The sequence below is a fragment of the Bipolaris oryzae genome (assembly GCF_000523455.1).
Source record: "Bipolaris oryzae ATCC 44560 unplaced genomic scaffold scaffold_28, whole genome shotgun sequence".
NCBI lineage: Eukaryota > Fungi > Ascomycota > Dothideomycetes > Pleosporales > Pleosporaceae > Bipolaris > Bipolaris oryzae.
Genome location: NW_006911304.1, coordinates 168,386 through 189,489, shown reverse-complemented (window position 1 = coordinate 189,489; position 21,104 = coordinate 168,386). Strand labels below are relative to the sequence as shown.

The 21,104-nt window shown below is 51.8% G+C and overlaps 8 protein-coding genes across 8 annotated transcripts; 5 read left to right on the top strand and 3 right to left on the bottom strand.

Moving 5' to 3' along the window:
• Positions 1 to 428: 428 nt before the first annotated feature.
• On the top strand, positions 429 to 3,663 carry COCMIDRAFT_88628 (uncharacterized protein; the record flags this gene model as incomplete). Its single annotated transcript, XM_007687350.1, has 2 exons — positions 429 to 455; positions 508 to 3,663. 2 exons carry the CDS (start codon positions 429 to 431, stop codon positions 3,661 to 3,663), a joined length of 3,183 nt encoding a protein of 1,060 aa, XP_007685540.1.
• A 1,572-nt stretch (positions 3,664 to 5,235) lies between these two features.
• Positions 5,236 to 6,141, top strand: COCMIDRAFT_3135 (uncharacterized protein; the record flags this gene model as incomplete). The annotated part of the gene is made up of 2 exons (XM_007687294.1): positions 5,236 to 5,248; positions 5,306 to 6,141. The coding sequence occupies 2 exons, from the start codon at positions 5,236 to 5,238 to the stop codon at positions 6,139 to 6,141; spliced, it is 849 nt and encodes a 282-aa protein (XP_007685484.1).
• A 682-nt stretch (positions 6,142 to 6,823) lies between these two features.
• COCMIDRAFT_34565 (uncharacterized protein) lies at positions 6,824 to 10,456 on the bottom strand (the record flags this gene model as incomplete). The annotated part of the gene is made up of 6 exons (XM_007687314.1): positions 6,824 to 6,979; positions 7,034 to 7,455; positions 7,505 to 8,298; positions 8,357 to 8,646; positions 9,574 to 9,638; positions 9,694 to 10,456. 6 exons carry the CDS (start codon positions 10,454 to 10,456, stop codon positions 6,824 to 6,826), a joined length of 2,490 nt encoding a protein of 829 aa, XP_007685504.1.
• A 360-nt stretch (positions 10,457 to 10,816) lies between these two features.
• On the top strand, positions 10,817 to 11,522 carry COCMIDRAFT_88566 (uncharacterized protein; the record flags this gene model as incomplete). Its single annotated transcript, XM_007687349.1, has 2 exons — positions 10,817 to 10,977; positions 11,030 to 11,522. 2 exons carry the CDS (start codon positions 10,817 to 10,819, stop codon positions 11,520 to 11,522), a joined length of 654 nt encoding a protein of 217 aa, XP_007685539.1.
• A 1,161-nt stretch (positions 11,523 to 12,683) lies between these two features.
• On the top strand, positions 12,684 to 13,955 carry COCMIDRAFT_88570 (uncharacterized protein; the record flags this gene model as incomplete). Its single annotated transcript, XM_007687348.1, has 2 exons — positions 12,684 to 13,386; positions 13,786 to 13,955. 2 exons carry the CDS (start codon positions 12,684 to 12,686, stop codon positions 13,953 to 13,955), a joined length of 873 nt encoding a protein of 290 aa, XP_007685538.1.
• Positions 13,956 to 15,819: 1,864 nt separating this feature from the next.
• COCMIDRAFT_88695 (uncharacterized protein) lies at positions 15,820 to 18,813 on the top strand (the record flags this gene model as incomplete). The annotated part of the gene is made up of 2 exons (XM_007687347.1): positions 15,820 to 15,882; positions 16,132 to 18,813. 2 exons carry the CDS (start codon positions 15,820 to 15,822, stop codon positions 18,811 to 18,813), a joined length of 2,745 nt encoding a protein of 914 aa, XP_007685537.1.
• Positions 18,814 to 19,040: 227 nt separating this feature from the next.
• On the bottom strand, positions 19,041 to 20,036 carry COCMIDRAFT_3129 (uncharacterized protein; the record flags this gene model as incomplete). Its single annotated transcript, XM_007687293.1, has 1 exon — positions 19,041 to 20,036. One exon carries the CDS (start codon positions 20,034 to 20,036, stop codon positions 19,041 to 19,043), a length of 996 nt encoding a protein of 331 aa, XP_007685483.1.
• Positions 20,037 to 20,627: 591 nt separating this feature from the next.
• COCMIDRAFT_3128 (uncharacterized protein) lies at positions 20,628 to 21,059 on the bottom strand (the record flags this gene model as incomplete). The annotated part of the gene is made up of 1 exon (XM_007687292.1): positions 20,628 to 21,059. One exon carries the CDS (start codon positions 21,057 to 21,059, stop codon positions 20,628 to 20,630), a length of 432 nt encoding a protein of 143 aa, XP_007685482.1.
• Between the last annotated feature and the right edge of the window lie 45 nt (positions 21,060 to 21,104).

The window sequence follows — 21,104 nt, the reverse complement described above, 5'->3', positions numbered from 1 at the left end:
GCGTGACGTGACGAGGTTGTCGAGGGGAACCGGGGCTGCTGCGACTTTCTGAGCAGTGACGCGCTAGCCATTGGCTAGCCCGGTGGGACGCGACGCACCACCACCTACTCTTGTCTAGTCCTTACTTTACACATCCACATCACCCTGTCTACCTCTGTCTAGCCCATAATTGCATTTTTTTTTTACAATCACAAACCTCGCATCCACAGCAATCATCGTAGTGGATAGATATATGGAGCATTCTGCCCTTTCTGGCTGTCACGACATGCTTGGCAGGCACATTCACCACACTGCACTTTTCTGAGTCTGCCGTTCTCCTCACTTGGCAGCCAAAGCCGGTAGACTATCTAATCAGCACCCATCTTGCATTTGCTGCATGTCCAACCACAGTTGCTTCTTCCCCGCCCAAAATCCAACAAACAGACATCATGGACAGACAGCAAGTCTTTCAACGGGTCAGCACCACCGTCGTCGCCATGTCCTACACCTACGCTAATCCTTTTTCAGCTGAAGCAAATATGCATCCGCCTCTTGCAAGTCACTGCCAGCCTCTCGCAGAACCAGAATGCTCGCAAGGACTTGATAGATGCCCTTTCTGATCTGCTTACTACACTGCGCGCTCTGGCTAGCCAACCTGGTCTGCTGGATGCAAAGCTGACCGAGTACGCCTTCGTCCCCATTTCACAAGTGTTGCGAATCTCACGCCAAGTCCCTGTTCGCGCGCTCGAGATTTGTCTTGAGTGCATTTCAACCTTGCTATGTGCAGGGTGGGGAGGTCGTCTGGAGCCAGCTCTGTCTGGCCAACTGCTCATCCTCTTCACCTTCCTCGCCAAACCCTCGTCTGCGGAGAACGGCATCTCAGCCACATCCGAAGAGCTCCAGTCTTTGGCTCTCAAGTGCATCTCCGAGTTGATGACAGGAGTATCTCGTACAGCTGAGGGCCAACAGGCCATCACGGCGACTCCCAATATCCCTGCTCTTGGAGAGGCAGTCTTGGTTATGCTCCAAAGCCTCACAGATAGCAATGCTAATAACATCAAATTCCAGGCCGTTTGTGCAACAAAATCAACCATCAATGCCATAGCGGACGACGACGCTCTTGCGAGCTTTCTTCCTAGAATGATCTCATCTTTGACCAAAGTCCTGACTCCGAGCAGCAGTAACCGACCAGGCTTTCGGGTCGTGGAGCAAGGTTTGGATGTATTCGCATTGCTCCTCGGCCGCCTCCTGAGCGACGCAAAGGTCAAAAATCTACCCGATGAAGATCCGACTAAAGGTTTGGAGGATAGTATCAAAGTAGTGCGTTCAACTCCCTGGCTGCAGGCGACCTCCTCGCAGATCAAGATTGCACTCGCCAATGTTTTCAAATTGCGAGATCATGATAAACCAGAAGTTCGGCAAACCCTTCTCAGGCTATGTTTGTGCGTCATACAAGATTGCCGCACATCGCTTGCTCTTTGCACGAGCATGGCTACCGAGACCATGATCAGTCTGGCTAGTCACGAAAGCTCGGGCGGCTCGATTGAGCACCAACTCAAGGGACTTTTACTTGTAGACCAGAAGCTTTCCGATCTCTTGCGCGAAAGCTTGCACGGCTGGATACTTGCACTACCGCGACTGATGCAGTCCAAGGATAATCACAATCGACGCCGAATCATAAACCAGATATCGGTTTCCTTACGGCTGTTTGAACAAGATCCAATCATCTTAGATGAGCGGTTAGCCGACAGTCTGCGCGACGGTGTTTCTGCCGTCTTTTCAGATGCAAAAGGTTTGGAGGAGTTGAATGAAAACACATACAATACCATCACCGATCGCTCCCTCGCTCTGAACTCCATGAAATCGTTATCCTTTCCGTCCATCAGCTTGCAGTTCAAAGGCCAGGATGACATGATGTCAGAGTTCAAGCTTTTAGTCCAAGAGATTGCAAAGTCCAGCTCAGCTCTGGCAGTAGTGCAGGCACTCCTAGGCTCCATCGATATGGGGACGGCTGAAATGCGCCTGGCTAGCTTTTGGTTGTCAATCAATCTGGTCAGGGAGGCGGCTGCAATCAATCCATCAATCGATGATTTCATGGATCTTGGAACGCCAAATCCAAGGGAAGAGCTGTTGGACCATTTGTATTCGCATTCCCTCTCTTTACTAAATCAGCGCGAGCCAGCGACAGAGACGCTCTGGCATTTTTTCGCCCTGGCGCTGGAGACAGTAGCATTACAGGCTAAACAGTACAAGACGGAGTTTCGGCCCGAGCTGAGCGAAGTTCTCTATCCAATACTGCACCACATGGGAAGTTCCAATACGGCTCTGCGCGAGCATGCCTTGACATGTTTGAACATTGTTGCAGATGAATCCGGGTATGCAAATGCAGGAGAGCTGGTCGTCAAAAACGTCGACTACATTGTCAACGCAGTCGGTCTGAAACTTGCTTATGGAGATGTCTCGCCCCAAGCTCCGCAAGTCTTGCTCATGATGATGCGGTTGTGTGGTCCATCTCTCCTCCCATATCTTGACGATCTTGTTGACAGTATATTTGAAGCCTTGGAAAGATATCACGGATATCCCAAGCTAGCAGAACTGTTGTTCTCGGTGTTGAAAGGCATGACGGAAGAAGGCGTCAAAACGTCTCAACTTGCAATCAAATCGGATAGCAGTAGACAGCACGAAGGCAAGCAGAGCATGGAACCCACAATGGCTGATGTCATGAAAACACTCAAAAAGCTAGAAGCTGATTCACGACGCCGGGATGAAGAAGAGAAGAAAGCTCCAAGAGAGTCTTTCCCTCAGAATCCTTGGAAAGAAGAGAAAAATCCAGAAGATGCTGACGGTAATCCCAGTGAAGAGGACGAGCATCCACCACCTCAGACAGAAGAGCCCCCGCCACCAGCACCTCGCACCTTCAACATCCTCCTCAAGATCTCCGAGTTGACACAACACTACTTAACGACCACCTCTCCTTCACTACGCAACTCTTTACTGTCCCTCCTCCAAACCACCATGCCTGCGCTGGCCAAACATGAGAACTCATTTCTACCGCTCATCAACACTCTATGGCCTGTACTGCTCCCTCGACTCCAAGATCCCGAGGCATACATCGTATCTAGTACTCTCGATACCATAGCGCTTATATGCGAACACGCGGGGAATTTCATGAGGACAAGAGTCGACGACGCATGGCATCTTATACAAAAGGTGCATAAACGTACCAATACGCAAAGCGGCATCAACAAAAGCACTATCAAAAGCACGCAAGCAGTGCGTGCTGGCAGAATAGAGACCGATATGATGAGTCTTTCAATATCTGCGAATCCCACTACCGAACTATCGCGACCAGAAGTGTACATTGATATACCCTCGCGCATGATCTGGAATAGCCTTGTCAAGCTGCTGTGTACTATCGCTGAACACGTCACCGTCCGAGCTGAGCGGTTTGAAGAGATACTGGATATGCTAGACCCAGTTCTAGAAAGTAAGAACGTACGCCAAGCGCTTGCATGCAGCAATGCCGACGCTGTTTGGTTACGGCTGTATAAAAAGAGTCGACGAGATGAAAGCGGCAAACAATCTATCATACCCGTTTCTGGCCCTGGTGCTGCGGTTCAGAAAAGAATGATTTTTGGCAAAGTACCTGCTGGGAAACCACATTGGCAATTTGTGCGTATCTAAAACATGTACTGAGTCAGGGCAAATATACATTCCAAGCTTCACGGGACTAATTTGTAAATACTCGTGACCCATTGTTAAGTTATGTGCGGACACTGAGAGAACATGGTGGAATTTGCCAGATCCAGGGTTCAGCCTTCGTTTAACATCATAGTACTGAGGATCGAGGTGTTCCCTACACATTGTCTTCTCTGATAACCAATAAGAATCCTTAAAAGAGCAAGACTAGCGACTCATGAGTAAAGAATAACTCACATTTTCAGATCTGCAGTCATTTGAAGGAGCATATCTCACAACTCTTTCGCCCTCCTTTTCCCGTTCACTCCACGCCTATTCCGCCTCGTAGCTTGTATGGAGTCGGTTACGTGTATCCTTTTGAAGAATCACTCGACATGTCTGCTAGTACCGTTGACAGCAACACTAGATGGCGGTTTTGATATTCTGTGCTCCAAGATATACCAACTGATTTTCAATGGCAGCATATTTAGACCAGGTTACTAAATTTGTACAGTCAAGATCATCTAGTTTTGTGCACTCTGCATATGAAGAACCAAAGCCACACCGCACTTCCATTATCACCTCATCTCGCGATTTGCTGGTCCTATCTTTTCTCTACTCTAATCTCTGTAGATTGGAATCTTCATACGTGGTATCGATCGATTGCCAGCGAGGCGTTTTAAGCAATCCGAAGTCCCGCCGACCAAACACTATTCAGCGGGTCCACTTGCACAACACACGGCTATAACCGTACAGCAGGGAGCTTATTTGAGGAAGAGTTTCGACTGTCTGACTGAGTATCAGATCGTGTTATGTAGCTGCGCTGGCTGTAGCACAACTGCCAAATATAGTACTGTTTGTCGCAGCCTCCCAAACGTCGAGTACGAGACGGGGCTGGGAGTGGGAGTATAAATAAGTAGTCAAAGAAACCAGTTTCTCTCCGTTAGTGAACGATTTTTCAGCGCGAAAGCACCTCTGAGTCAGCCAAACGTCCGGTGATATGCACATGCAGTTTGATATGCATATGTAGTCGGTATCCTATTTGGGATAAGCGCACCCGGTTCTATCTCACAGACCTCCTAACGCCTATTTCAAGTCCGGTGAGCGAGTATCCTAATGTATTTGATCAAGTTTGCTAGGTATTTGAGGCATTTGAAAATGTGCGACATGACCGATCACGCCTTTGGCTACGTTTGTACACGCTTGGTCTGACATGGTGAGATGACATGTCGACGTTTGAGGGTACAGTGACCTGGAAGAAGGCACATGAATGCTACTGCAATACCAAGGCAGCCTGGTTCGAGAAGATGAAGAGTTCACATAGATCGCATAAAGATAGGTGGTGTTGATGCCAAGGCTAGATTGCCACAGGAGGTGAGGCTATTCGGAACAACGTCGGCCCCACAGAGGTTCGAGCTTCAACATGGGCGCGTCCAACCATCAGCCCCAGAGACCAACAACCCCATATCCTCCAACCACTCAACCCACCCGCGACACCGCACGTCAAGCTATTGGGGCCACATTGCGACTTTTTGGAATTCCACCTCAAACACTGCAACAAAAAAGAAGAGCGCAAAGATGCCACAACCGCGTAAGGCGCGTCGCATTCCGCTCAAGTAGACCATTTGTAACTAACCAGCCACGTTAGCATCCCGCGCAATCGCCTCGAAAGACCTGCCTCCATCCGTCGAAACTGCCTACTACCGCAAATGCATCGATCTGCGGCGCCGGATAACCGACATTGAAGACAACAACGATGGCACGCGCCTGCGCATAACCCGCCTGAACCGTGGAATCCAGAAGATGCGCCTCGAGCGCGCGTTCCTCCTCGAGCAACTCAACAAGCACATGGAATACAACGTCGACGACAGCGACCGGAGTAGCAGCCCCCCACCCACCCCAACCGACAAGCCGCTGCGCAGCAAGCGGAGCCACAACAGAAAGGGCACCCCTCCCCTTGGCAGTAGCAGCGGCGGCGCCGGCGGCGCAAGCAGTACCGCAGGCGGCGAGGGCGAGCGCCTGGGGCCCGAGGGAAGGATAGGAGCCATAGGCCACATATCGCACAGCATGAACCCCGTCAGCAGTGCGCAGAGCACCCCAGACCCCGGCCGATCGCAGAGCAACTACTTCAGCACCGTCGGCGCCGGTAGTGCCACCACGGCCGCGAGTCCCCCAGCCAGCGTCGTCAATGGTGCTCCCCCGCCTTCTCTGCCTCCCCTACATTCGCTCCCATCGCTACAGCCTCAGCAACCAGCGCAGTCCCAGTCCCAGCCTCAGCGCCAGTACTTCGATCCTACGTATGACGAGCAGCGAACGGCATCTGCGGCTAACGATGAGGAAGGAGGCAGGCGACGTGCGCTCTCGGGTGCTGCGCAGCAACCTCCTAATGCTGCTACTACGACCGACTCTGCTGCTGCTCCCGCCCCACCGCAAAATGGCGATACGGAAATGACGGATGCGAGCTTCACGGCTGTGAACCGGTAGAAGGGGATAATTTCCTAACGCATCAAAGCACGGAGCAGTAATAGTAGCGAACACGACAAGGTGGGTATCAAGTCAAGGCGTTTCAACAAAGGTTTTTTTGTTTCGACAGGAGTATGTTTTTTTTTCTTGCTGGAAACGCTTATCCATCCTTCTTTTTTTTCCTTTCCACCGACCATGGGGTTTTGCTGGAAGGAAGAGGGCCGCCACCATGTATGCTGGTTCTTTATTGAGCATCTCGAAGTGTATTAGTAGTAGCACACACAAAAAGAAAGGACTTTGTCTTTTGTACGTCCTTTTTTTTTCTTTGGCAATGGTTGCCGAGCGTCTGGCATTCCTGTTTTCAATCACATAGATTCAAATTTGGTCATTTGTTACTACTGCTGCTGATCTCGCGTGGGAATTCTGATTACGAGTCTGCATTTATCTGGCTAGGATGCTTAATGAACTGTCACACCTAGAATGCCATGACTAGTTATCGCTACATCCTATATAGCATTCATTCCGTTTGTCTCCGTTCCCGCCATTTTATCTCCTTCACTACAGGCTGATTCCTGCTTCTGGGCTTTCGTGCACCTTGATTATATCAAGCCCGGAAACAGTGATACAGATCAAAGTATCGACTGCCCTTTGGAGCCAACACGATCCGTCACTGTACATGTAAAGAAGCAAAGATGGCTGTTCCTTATTCGTTGTCCTTGTAGCGAACACCGGTTGCAAGCTCGCATGGATCAGGTGCGTGTGAGATGTTGCAATGCCCCCAGTCCTCGTTGTTCATAAGCTCACGCTTGAAACTGAGTGCGTGGTAGATGTTGGCAAAGCGGAATTCAATGTACTCATGCTAGAGTAATACAGTTAGCATTTTGCAACTGCATAAAGGTAGGCAACAACTCACGCCGCGGGCATTCTTCCCATGCTTGATGCGGTCAACCACGCGCTTGTTGACCTGGCTCTTCCCTTTGGCAAGTTCCATGAGCTGCGCGTCGGTGTAGTCTACTTTTCCAATAGCCCGGACACAACGAGTCATGCCGTTATCGATGCAACCCTGGATGATATCGTTGGTGGAGTTTGGACCTTCAGCCAGCTCAACAAAAACCACGGCCGATTTCTTGTCTCCGACAACCTCTATGCCATTGATAGTATCCGCATGATACTTCTTACAGCCATCAGGTGTGAGGAACTTGACAAGAGCGTTCGAGGAGCCAGGCTCTGGCATAGAGATGGACTCAAGTCTTCCGCCCCACACTAAAGCCTGAAGCTGATTGATATTGGTGACGGCTGAGACGCCCTTAAGGATACATGTACGAGGAGATGCAGCTATGAATTGTTAGCGCTGGTCATATCAACTATTGCGCGATCGATTCACTGGCATTACGCTTCTCTGCCGTTGGCCATGTTTTCATACTGTCGACCGGATCCTCAAGCACCAGCTTACTTCCTCGCATGTCTGGGACAATGGTCAATTCCACCTTGGGAAGGATATCAAGCAGAGCCTTGACCAGTCCGGTAACATCATCCAGTGTCTCTAACGACATACGCTTCTCTTCTACAAGCATGGCGCAAAATTTGAGAAAGTCGCCATCGGCGTCCTCCAGTTTCTGTTTGATAAAAGAAGCCGTGCACTCCGTTGGGCCTTTTCGTAAGGTTTTGTTGAGGTAGTTGGCTATGGCAAACGCAAACCTTGCCTTGAGAACATCCTTTTCTTTCGTATCCATGCTTGTGAGTGGTTTATACACCACACGCATTTTGTTGGAGACGACCTTGATGAGCTGTGGCGTGCCCTCCTTGGTATCCGGAAGAGCATCCATATACGCGCTAGCCCTGCTCATGTACTCGTTCTCAAGCTCCGCTTGAGTGATGCCTGTAGATTGTTCCGTTTCCTGAACGGGCTTTGGTAGGCCATCTGTGGTAGTCTGTTTGGAAGTTGATTCTGTGACCGGAGTAGCTGTTGTAGAGCTTGGAAGGCCTTCAATCGGTGCCACATTCTTATGGTTTCCGAATGCCATGCTGCTGCCTGTAGCGAGAGCAGAGAGCTTGCAGTCCTTACTGTTCAGGCGGGCAAAAAGAGCATCAATCTGTGCAGATGTGTCCTCAGAATTTGGATCCTCCTTCTGAGATGGGCCTGCCTTTGCGTTGGAGATTGTCGATACACTGATCGACCTACGATTACTAGGATTAGCGGCGAGATTCTGAGTCACAACAATGGCGGAGTACTCACGACTCAGCTACCAAAGGCTCCAGTTTATCTGACAGAGAAGCGGTGGGTGTCATCGGTAGTGGAATGGACACTGCAGATGGAGTAGAAGGAGAAGTTGGATGGCTAGCAGCTCCCAAAATCTTGACGGCACTCTTCTTGAGTTTCAACGCACCCGGTTTGGCGACGGGCTGGACAGCGGGGCTGCTTGGTTTCGTCAAGGGGGCAGCACTTTGCGACATGGCACCTTTCGAAGCAGTTGGTGGCGGGTCTGCCCATCGCGAGCGGTGCATAGCTGCAGGTAAACGAGATGCCTGGGGTGGGTTTGTTTGTTGACGACAACCCGCGGGTAAGGGTGATGGCAGAGGAGATGGAGGTGATGAAGTTGAGCAGTGCTCCACAGAAGACGACAGATCACTGTGAGTGGCACTCGTCGTACGCGTGTGGAATCTTGTTTTGGTGGTGCTGTGTGGGGGTGATGTGGCTAGGTGAAAACGAGCAGTGAGCAAGATTATATAGTAGGTGAGAGGACATGTGGACTAACAATCACTGCGTCGATCAACAGAAAAGTTTTCAATTCCGTAGATGCACGCCTCTAGGCAAGCGTGGTAGTTCCTATCGTTATGGATGCATGTCAGATGAGACTCACTGTCTTTTGGCATGAGACCGATGGATTTGTATTGGCACGGGCTTTTAGCAGTCGAGGTGACTGCAGCATGGCCATGTCTGACTAAACCAAGCAGGGCTCAGGGCAGCCACGTCGCAGTTGCCACTTGCCGTCAATGTCGACAGTCAGAGTTGGCTCATAACGAAATGGAAATGCTGGCATGACCTGGACAACCCCGGTTCTGCGAGGAACAAACGTTGCCTGCAAGTCGTGGGAAAATAGAGACCACGTCAAACGGAAATTGGACAATTATTTGTGATACAGTGAGGCACATATTTGCTCGCTGGAGTTTGAACCTGCTACCCAAGATCCTGGCTTGTTCCTTCAGTGCGTATCAATAGTCAAGACGATTTTTTCGACTGCACAACACAATGATACTATCTACAAAAATCGACAAAAAAAGACTGCATATTCAATTGACTTGGAACTCGCTCTTAAGAGCATCCATATACACTAGTCTGTTAATTTATAAGGCTAAACAGCTAAGCAGCGGATATTGACATGGTGCAGCACAAACACTCCTAAGACGTTTTGTTAGGTCTGTTCTGAAGATTCATATGAAAGGTATCCAGACACGCGTTCGCGCCTTGTATTCCCTATAATCACTGCCAAAGAATTCCAGTAAATGCTTCTCTTCATCTAATATGAATTAGAACACGGATAAGGTTTCTGTGCAGGACAGTGTAAAACTTACGGAAAATGCGTCTCTTGAAAAATGACCAAAGAACAGCAGTGTATGCCAGAAAGCAAAAGGTATTTCCCAGCATGATCTGCGTCCCGATGCCCCACCAAAAGAAGCCAAAGTAAGAGGGGTGTCGAAAGTAGTGATATAGTCCATGTGTCACGAGTTCGTGGCCATCGTTCTTGCTCGATTGTACCATGTGGTTGAAATTGGTGCCAGCTTGTATCATTGCAATGCTGCGGACAGTCTGCCCAATTGCAATCAGAATGACTCCGATTGCGATGACCCATGGTCGGTGGATGTAGGATTGGTAGCCGGGGAAAAAATAGGATGTGATGATTGTCTCGGTAAAGGCCATGGTATGAGCTATGCGGTACTGATCACCGTTGCTGAGAAGAAAGGATGCAACTTTGGCAACTGGAGTGTTGTATGCGGCTGTTGTATAGAACTCGAGGAAGTGGAAGAGAGCAAGCGTGCTAAGGAACAGGCAAGGTCGCCATAGATGGTTGCCGTGATATGCGAGAATCGCAGCTCCAGCAAGGCCAGAAACAAGGGCGGAACCTAAGCAAAACGCACGCACAGCAATGCCTGACAGCGAGCGCTTGCCGTGGGGATAGAAATCTTGAGAGATAATGTTTGGGTTCCTTGGCTGAGTGGCGGGAGCTCCGTTCGGGGGCTGCCTGTCTCCTGTTCCAGGGGCCCATGGTCCATTTCCGTTCCCCGGGTTTCCAGGTAACGAGATGTTGATACCCGAGGATGAGCCATTTGAAGCCATGATTGCGGCAGGTAGGGAAGGGAAGAGCTGTATGCGGGGACTTGGATATGCGGTCAGGAAGAGGCGAAGGGCAGTGTTCAGAACATGGCTTTATACAACGCTGAAGAGAAAACTGCACAGCTACCGGAACGCTGAGCGGGTTGCCGCAACGCAAGACAATAGCAAGGCTCAGAGGAAAAAGAGAGGGTTGCCATTGTTCTTGACGTTGCGCCTCGCCAGTCGGCAGCCCACGAGATCCGCACGCTATTCCCATATCGGCCTAGCCTGTCCAGGGCATCCCCGCAGCCTCTGACCCCAGCATCGTCGAGCCTGACGAGGTGTGTTCTGAGACTTACAGTCCTGATTTTGTGCAACGTTGAAATGGAGCTTTCGGAGAACAAGAAGCGAATGGCCAGGGGCGAGCTCTACCATGCATTCACGCCCGAACTTGTAGCCGAGCGAGCAAGGTGCAAACATGCCTGGAATAGGTACAACAATGCTGGCGACGTGCCACGAAGGAAACTTACCGAGCTGTTCAGAGAGTATGTATGTGTCTATTGTCCCACAAGATTCTCTTTTCACATTTGCCTTCAGTGTCATCCAGGACAAGACACCTCTACCACCACAAGCACAAACAGCAGAGGAAGACGACAAGCTTTTCGAAAATGACCCATGGATCGAGCCGCCAATGGCAATGGATTATGGCTACAACGTTCGTCTTGGCGAAAACGTCTTTATCAACTTCAACTCCGTTTTTTTGGATACTTGTCTGATCACCATCGGCTCGCGTACGCTTGTGGGCCCAAATTGCAGCTTCTATTCCGGCACTCATCCTCTTGACCCGGCCCTTCGCAACGGCACCCAGGGTCCAGAGCTCGGCAAGGAAATCCATGTTGGAGAGGACTGTTGGATAGGGGGGAATGTTTGCATATTGCCAGGAGTCACGATTGGAAAAGGCAGCGTTGTCGGTGCTGGCAGCGTTGTTACAAAGAATGTTCCCGACTTTACAGTAGTCGCCGGCAATCCTGCCAAGTTCATTCGCAAGGTTGAGACCAGCATGGATCCCGCACAGAACAAGACGCCATAGATGTCGGATAGCAGAAAAGCCCTTGTGCATAGCTTTGCCGCCGCCGAGCATGGATCGTGCTGATGAAAAGTGTTCTCATGATTGTTAAGACGCAATCTGCGAGATTGGCTCGTCACCTGGACCCAAACCTCTCATTGCTTCCCATTGCCCATCTCATTGTGCTATGTTACACCCGAAACAATTTGTATAGGTACTGTAGAGACTCCAGGGAGGCACTGCTTAACAACTCACGGTTAATCTTGACGTTTTATCACCACTGCATGAAGTAGTTATGTTGTAGCACGTGCCGTTCCGCTCTAGCGCGTATCAGAGTGTACTTGGGGATTCTGACGCGAAGCAACCTCAAGCCAACTAATTTTGTCACCGCCTCGTGCTAGACTAGTACGGGACTACTAAGGCGATATTTGAGAGAGATGATCCTACCGGTGTTGTTTATGCGTTAAGGTGTGTGGGTGATGCGTTATTATACAACTTACAAATCATCACCTCTGCAAAGAGTAAATGCAAGTAACCAAGCAAAGAAACACAGTAAGCATTTGGAAACCTGTGGCACACTTGTGTCGATCCAGGCATAATGTGGGGTCAGTTGGGACCAGGTTTCGACACAAAATCCGGTGATCTCCCGCCATCGGGTGAAGGCTAGTGCGCCAAGGCCTACGAAACCTTTTCCCAGACGGCGCCAAAACTGCAACGTCGGCATGCCAAACGTTAGTGACTAATTCCGTGTTGAGACACAGCACAGTAACCTTGGCAAACAGACCGGAATAGGCCATGATTCAGGACAACCGGTGCTCGTTTGGTTTGCGTCTAGACCCTGGGGAAGCTTAGCGCACCAAACACCAGCATGCTTCGAAACTGTAGCATCAAGCACTCCGCCAACTCTCTGGAACGTCTGCGGAAGCTTGGCATCCACCTTGTTCCATCTCCACACCACTGCGAGGATGCCGCCTTTACGTCTGGTGAGACCCTTTACAGAAGGTCGAGCTAAGCAAGTATAAATGCCGCTTCTCCCTCCACCCAAACAATCATTATCGGACAGGTTCCTCAATCACCAACAGGCTAATATCTTTTATTTTCGTCTTCCAGCATCTCTCACTTTCTTATTACAACTTCTACATAATCATATTCCATCAATTTCGATAAATTTTAACAACCGCCATCATGCAGTACATTCTCGTCGCCTCTCTCCTCACCTCTGCTGTTTACGCTGCTCCTTACGCTCAGGTTCAGCAGCAGAACCCCAACGCCCGACCAGCAACCACCCCCAACAACCCCACTGGTCAGGGTGCTGGCATCGCCAACGGTCAGACCCCTACCGCCAGCGATCTCGCCACTGCCGTCTCCAACTGGATGGCCGACACCTCCATGGTCTCCAACTTCCTGAACAACGGTGCCAGCATCCAGAACAACGTCCAGTTCAAGCAGGCCGCTACCGTTGCCTACAACGCCGAGGTCGACGAGCTCAACCAGAAGGCCGTCATCGACGCTGCCAACAGCGCTGACCCCAACGTCATTGCTGCCAACAGCACCCTTGCCACTGGCGGTGCTTTCCAGGATGTTGTTGACAAGCTCCAGCAAATGTCCATCCAGGGTATGGCTGCCGCTGGCAACATCGACCTGATCAACCAGAACCGCTGTGTCAACGTTCTCCCCAACATCGATGCCTACATGGCCTCCACCGGCTCTTCCAGCCAGGCTGTCCGCCCTACCGCATGCAACCAGACTGGTGTCATCAACGGTGTCCAGGGAACTGGTCCTACGCAGCCCGGCGCGCCTGCAGGTAGCCCTGCGGCTGCTTTCGCTGCTGCCCAGGCTCTTGCCCAGGGAACTGGCAACGGTCTGGTCCAGAACGGTGCCACTCCTGGTGCCGCTGCCCCCGCTGGCACTGCCGGTACCGCTGGCACTGCCGGTACCGCTGGTACTGCCGGAACTGCTGGCACTGCCGGAACTGCTGGCACTGCCGGAACTGCTGGCACTGCCGGAACTGCTGGCACTGCCGGAACTGCTGGCACTGCCGGAACTGCTGGTACTGCCGGCACTGCTGGTACTGCCACTCCTCAAGGCCAGACCACTCCTCAGGGTCAGGCTCAGGGACAGACTCCTCAGCAAGGACAGACCGCTCAGCAGGGACAAACTGCTCAGCAAGGACAGACTGCCCAACAGGGACAGCAAACCGCCCAGCAGGGACAGCAGACTGCTCAGCAGGGACAGGCCGCTCAGCAGGGACAGGCCGCTCAGGGCCAAGCTGGCGCTCAAGGACAAGCCGCTCAAGGACAAGCCGGTGCCCAGGGCCAAGCTGCCCAGGGCCAAGCTGGTGCTCAACGACCGGCTGGTGGTGCTCAAGGCCAGGCTGGCGCTCAAGGACAGGCTGGCGCTCAAGGACAGGCTGGCGCTCAAGGACAAGCTGGTGCTCAGCGCCAGGCCGGTAACTAAGGCCATGCATCCCTAGCAAAAACATCTCGAGGTAGAGGAGATGAGGCATGGAAAACATCCAAGGTGGAAACAAACCAAAAAGAGAGAGAGAGGGTCCAACCGTATTTTGCAGGTCACGATACGTTTTCACTCTCTTTTAGTATGTAAATAAGCTTTGTTTTTGTTTTTTTAAGGGGGAATTGTAATAAGTGGTGGCGAGTGGAGTATATATATATGTTTATAGCTTTGTAGTTATTGTCAGTTGTGAGATGCTGGACAATGGCGAATATAAAGGGTATTAGCCTGCCTAACTTTATCTTTCCTTTTGCTACCAGTGATGTGATTGTGTGATGTTTTTTTCAGCTTTTTTTTTGACATTACTTTACACAGCAATGTAAGCTCCACCATAGCTTGTTGCAAAAAGAAACGTACATACCCCCCAACACCTGTAGATACGTGGAAGCAAAGTTGCCTCAAGGACATGGTGCCCAAGAGGTCCATAGCCACCGTATAATTTGTCAGTTTGTGCAAATCATTTCTTGGACCTGATTCTCTTCTCCACTTCTTACACAAAGTTTGCGTATGAGATTGGATAGACTAGCAAGTTCCAAAGACATGTCTCGTGTGTACACCATACATTGAACTATTATGGGCCGTTTTCTTGCTATTCATTGAAGTCTAATCTGTAAAGCATTATTTTGGCTGGCCGCTTACCCCAGCTTCCATGCCAAGAGGCAAGTGGTTCAAAGGGTCAAGTGTGGGTGGCGTCGTGCAGGCATTGTACGGGCAAGTGTCCGCGGAGGATTATTAGCCAGTAGGATGATAAATGCAAGGATGTTGTGGAGCGTGGAATGCAGGTCAAGGTCGGATTCTCTCCTCGGTAACGAGATTTGTTTTTGTTTTCAGAAAAACAATAGATGATGGTATAACTGAATTTACTTTTGCCTGATGTATTGAGAAGTGATATGTAGCCGCTCAATTGATCGAGATTGAATGGGCCCTTCAAATTCTGGAGAAGTACGAGATGAACAAGAGGACTCAGCACGGGATGTTCATCCCACAAGTTAAGCAACACCTATTCTTAATGGCACAGAAAAGAGAGAAATCTTTCGGTATCCAGCCATGAGGTGACGTTCAATTCCATAACAGGGATATCGTAGCCTCGACAATACCAATGGTTCGGCGGCATTGCGGTCGTTTGCCTGAGGTTTCGAAACCTCAGGCCCAGAAATCTGGGTACCTGATATTCCCGGATGACATGTACCCGGTGCGACCCGTGCAGTGGTCTATGTTTGGAGTGCTTTGATCAGGAGCTGGTGCCCTGCCGATTGTGGTACAGCCGAAACGATGCACAAAACAGGATGTGCGACAGGACTAGAAAGCTTGATGGGGCTGCCAAGCGTCGAGTTCAAGACGGGATGAGTATGAGGGGCCTGCAATGGCTGTGGTACATCAATACAAATACTTGCCGGCTTTTTTGTCATGTGCTGGTCAGCGGAGTGGCCAGGGTGGTCTCACAAGCCCTTCTACTACCGACATGGGTGCTTGGAGCATGCCGGCATCGCGCAGCCAGTACGTGCTAGTACGACACCAACTCGCGTGACATGCCGCTTCGCAAGGTGCCGACGCTCGCTGCATGCGGCCCACACATAGAGGATGCAGAATGCGGACGGGGATCTGATTTCCTTGGGCGGGCGGCGTCGCTGCGGAATCGTACATGCGCTGGCAGCCTATGACACGTCCGCTCACCCAAGTCAGTGCCTCGCCAAGTGCATGGTGGCATCGAGTCGCTGACCGCACACAGCTCAGCTAGCTAGCCAGACCGCAACCTCGCTGCTGCTCATGCTCATGACGCTCATTCACGACTTTACGTTTGCACCGAAAAATGGCTGAGGGCGAGCGCGCTGGCGGAGTACATAGCGACCTGGAGAAGGAATTAACGTGCTCGGTAAGTCGAGGTTCAGGTTCAGGTTTCATGGCGGCGCGAAGGTGGGGAGCGGCCCAGCGAGAATGCGGCATGGCCGACATTGTGTAAAGCCAGGCCTGGCGGTTGTTGCAGTGTCGTAAGAGGGTGTTTCTGGGCGTATGGACGTGTAGAGAGAGAGTTTTAATATTCGGACCTCTCGTTTCTTCTTTCCGCTGTTCGTCTGGGCCTGCCGAGCCATAGGGCTACGCCTGCTAACGGTTCCCTGCCCAGATCTGTACCGACCTTCTCTACCAGCCGTTGACGCTTCTTGATTGCCTTCACACCTTTTGCGGCGCATGCTTGAAGGAATGGTTCGCCTTCCAGGCCTCTACCGCCACATCGATACACCCATACACCTGCCCGTCATGCCGCGCCTCGGTGCGCACCACACAGCCCAATGCGACCGTCACCACCCTCCTCGACATCTTCATAAAAGCCAATCCGGAAAGAGGCAAGACCGATGAAGAGAAACAGGCGGATCGGAATAAATACAAGCCTGGGGACAATGTGCTTCCCAAGCTCAGGCGACGAGACGAGCGTGATGACGTAGATCAGCGCATGTTGGACGAGGCCCAGCAGCTGAGCTTGAGAGATGCGGGCATATCAGGCGGCAATAACAACAACCTGCGACCATCTCGGGAGCGGAGGAGGAGAGAAAGAAGCCGCGCTACTAGCACCGACTCGCGTGCAAGTCGAGACACAAGACATCCAACCAGCCGGAACCCTTCAGCTGCATCTGCAAGACCGCCTAGGGCTGTCGAGCACCAGTCGAGTTTGCGCTCGTTGCTGAGCTCATCCGATCTTGATGCCGATGAGGTGGACGAGGACCTTGTACGTCAGGTGCTAGAGGAGCTTGTATCAGAGGGATTTGATTTGAACCAGATTGGTACCGCACAGGAGGAGGAAATCACAGAGAGGATTGCTGAAGCAGTGCGACGACGACAGGCAGACAGGCAGGCTGAGCGACAACGTGAACGAAGACAAAGGAGAGAACGCCTAGCAAGAGATGGTCTCACCAGCACATCATCCCCACTTGTTCCTCAGCCCTTGCGCAGTCCTCATCTACGGGAGGAAGATGTACAGCGAAGGAGACACCATGGCCGGTCGGAAAGCGGATCGTCAATTCCACAATCTACTTTACGACCTCCGATATCACGACCAGGCTTAATTGATGCTGCCAACCGCGGTGGGCGGACACCACGACAGAGATCATCAAGCCAAGGCAGTTCCCGCTCTGCCACAAGAATCGAACGGCCGAGTGCAAACTCGGCCATTGGGAACTCGCAAAATAACAGCAGCAGTGAACGGGTATCGGCATCAGAGACGGCAGCTCCAGCACGTCGGCGCCAGTCGGACAATCAACAACGAAGCCGACTTGATGCCCGCCAACAATTCCGCGACAGTGTGCAATCCAGCGCGAGCTCGAATCCTAGTTCGCCTCAGGTGCCGGATTTCAACATACCAGGTCGTGGTAGTCCGACTAGCTCTCTAGCTACTGTAGGAACTACCGCCGTACCCGCTTCTTCATCAACGCCTGCGGCCACGCCTCTCCATCCCCCAACATCACGTCGTACAACCGATCCCGCTCGTGTTACACTGCCACGTGCTTCAAACAGTAATACTCCACCAACGGCTTCACCCCCAATCTCTCGCTCCACCACAGATTTGACTGTTCCACTGCCTCGGTCTAGGCAAACTTCGGCCGCTTCTTCAATTGCGCCCATGTTCTATAACGAGCCCAACATTACGTGTCAGCGCTGTAACAAGAGTGACATTCAATACGAACTACACTACAACTGTAGTCGCTGCGATGGGGGCGAGTATAACATCTGTGTCCGCTGCTACCGCCTCGGCAAAGGCTGTAAGCATTGGTTTGGGTTTGGCTGGACAGCATGGCCTCGTTATGAGCGAGAAGCACCCGAAGGAGGCTATCCACCCAACCACGAGCACCCTCACATCCTAATCGGACGTCGATATCGGCGGCCCATGACACCACTCACAGAATCCAGCACCCCGCCGCATGTCCTCATGAGCGAAGACGACCCGAAGCAGCGAGTGGAACTCGGCGTCTTCTGCGAAAACTGCAAAGCCTACGCCAACGCCTGCTACTGGAAATGCGACTACTGCAACGAAGGCGACTGGGGCTACTGCAACGACTGCGTGAACCAAGGCCGACACTGTACACACCCCCTCGTTCCCGTCGCAAAGAAAGCTCGAGACCCGCAATCCTCAACCACGGACGCCACTCCCTCTACTCCTTCAACCCCCCATCTCGAATCTTCACATCTAGCACCGCCCTCCTCAGATAACCCGGAAATACCAACCCCCCTCGCCGCCCCCCTAACCCCCAAATCCGCCTCCTTAGCTCGCGGCCCCGGCTACTTCACAATCGCAAACTCCATCTTCCGCCCCCTAACCTTCACCACGCTCTGCAACGTCTGCCGCTACCCCATCGCGCCCTCAACCACACGCTTCCACTGCCTCAAATGCAACGCTGGCGACTACGACATCTGCACGAGCTGCTACCACAAACTTGGCGTCAGCGGCCGCATCCCCAAAGAAGACGGCGTCTCCGGTTGGCGCAAGTGTCTGCGCTCCCACCGCATGTACGTTGTCGGGTTTGAAGATCGCGACGGGGCGCAACGACGCATTGTGGTGAAAGATCTCGTAGGCGGTTACGCGATGAAGGAGGAGGATATGGCCCGGGTTATGCGTGTGCCGCCGGATGGAGGGTTGGGACTACGGTTGCTGGCGCGCTGGGCGTATTGGCCGGATGAGGGGGTCGATGATGAGTTGGCGTTTCCCCGTGGGGCGGAGATTAGAGAAGCGGCGGATATTAATGGGGATTGGTACTGGGGCGTTTATTGTGGGGTCGGAAAGTTGTTTCCTGCTAATCATGTTGTGCCCGTTTAAGAACGTGGTGGAGTTGCCATTTTACTTTTTGGAGAGGTTAAGGGGAGGGGAGAGAAGAGGAGAAGATAGGTTAGTGGAGCTTGATTTGACATTGTCGAATCCGAAATTTCATGATTGATTGATTTCTTGATTTCTTGATTTCTTTTTGTTTATCGTTTATTCATATGTTCAAAACTTACATCAGTCTGATGTACTCAACTCGACATTTACGCCTTCATCTCCCTTGCCTAGGCAAAATTCTTCTTCAGCCACGACTCCAGCTTGCCAATCACCTCCTGCGGCGTCTCGTACGGCGTCCAGTGCCCCGCCTCGATCAGGCCTGCATGCTCCAGGTGCGGCAGCCATCCAGCCTCGATAGGAGCTTGCATCATTTCCTGCCTACACACAGCATCCTCCGAGCCACCAAAGTACAGCGCGGGGACATTGACCTTTTGCGATTCCTTGGGAAGCTGTGCATCGCTCTTGGACTGGATGTTGGTCGTCATGGCCTTGTACCAGCACGTGGGAGCCGCGAAGCCATCGCGGCGCATACGGTCGACAAATGCCTTTTTGAATGCGGGGTCCTGCGCGTAGGGGCGAATAGTAAGGTCGTATTTTGTTTTGCCCTCCAGGACATCCCGCATGACGCCTCTTGTGCAAATGATGGCCTTCATGAGGTCGGCCTCGACGTGCATTATGTCGAAAGTAAGGTCGATATTGCGTTCGAGGAGAGCAGCGCCGTCGGGGGCAGCGAAAACGTACCAGTAGCTCAAGAGTGGGTATCCAAATATCTTCTCCATGAAGGCGTTGGTGGCATCGAGATCAAATGGGGTGGGATTGGATGGCGAGTAGGGGACGTTCATGTTCACTAGACCGACTACGCGCTCAGGATGATACTGGCACATGCGCGAGGCAAACGTCGAGCCCCAGTCATGGCCAATGGAAACGCATTTTTGCGCGCCTTCGGCATCGAGAATCTCGGTAATGTCTTTGGTCATGAGCTTGAATTCGTATGCTGCAGGGTCTGTGGGTTTGTCGGTTCCGTCGTAGCCAAGCATATCTGGGATGATAATGGGGTGGTTGAGTGACTTCACCCCACTGGCGACCTGTTGCCACATAGCGGCGTGGTCGGGGAAGCCATGTTGGAAGAGAAGAGTTGGGAGCGAAGTGTTGCCAGCAGAGGTATAGTAGGTATATGTGAGGCCTCGAGAGGTCTTGAGTGTTTTCTTATCGAAGCCGTCCATAATGCGTCTTGTCTTGCGCACGAAATTTCGTGTTGGTGTAGGTCGATGGCTGGCTTGGAGGTATGAAAACAAGATATGGAGGCATTTTTATAGCTTCAACGCCAAGGTGGTTCTGCTCGTAGGAGCGTACGGTTGAGGATAGAAGACCGCGCGGGGCAGCAACCTGTATGGACAGAGACTAGACCACTAGTTTCCTCTCTTTAGGGCACGCATCAGTGCGGCCCTTCGTACGAAAACAATAACAAATCCCGAGGCTTTGCATTGTGCGACCCTCGTGATTTGCATCATTATTAATTGTACTCCGTCTCTTTTCCCCCGTTATCTGGGTCATCTGTTCGTAGGTGGCAATCTATGTGGCGTTTTACCGAGGCCTGTGGGTACATAGTACTGTATAATGGATGCAACACCATGCTAATCGCGGACCCACTCGTCTCTCTAGCAAACGAAAGGAGAAAGCAGAGCGTGCGCTCGACAGGATATGTTTGGCCCCATCAGCATACCAGTGCACCAGCCTACCGGTATGTCGGCATACCGGCATCCATGTACAACAATGCAGGGCCCTGCTTATATACGAGAAACACGGACCAGGCTTCACTTTTTGGATCGCGAGGGTACCAGATTTCGACTGCGGAGTGCCCTATACAACGTGTTTTTGGAAGGTAGCTTCAAAGCAGTCCCATCAGACTGCACCACGGTGGCTGCCTCGGTGAGCTCCTTGTGTGTGACCTTTGGCCCCGAGCGGCGAGCTGCACGATATAGAAGCTTCTCCTGTTGACGCGATAATAACTTTGGGCGACCGCTACGAGGTTTGTCCTTTGTCGAATTGGTGCTGGAGTATTTCTTGCGCAGTTTCCGGATAGTCGCAGGATCGCGATTGAAGTGCGCTGCAACTTCCGCATTACTGCGGCCCTCTCTCAACATTGCAATTGCAATGTCCCGCTCTTCGACAGTCATGTTCTTGACAGAACGAACCTTTTTCGGCGTGCCCTCGTCGGACTTGGCTGTGGATCTGGTGGTGGGCATTGTGCGTAGATATTGGATGTGTGTGTGGTGGAGTGAAAAGTCCTG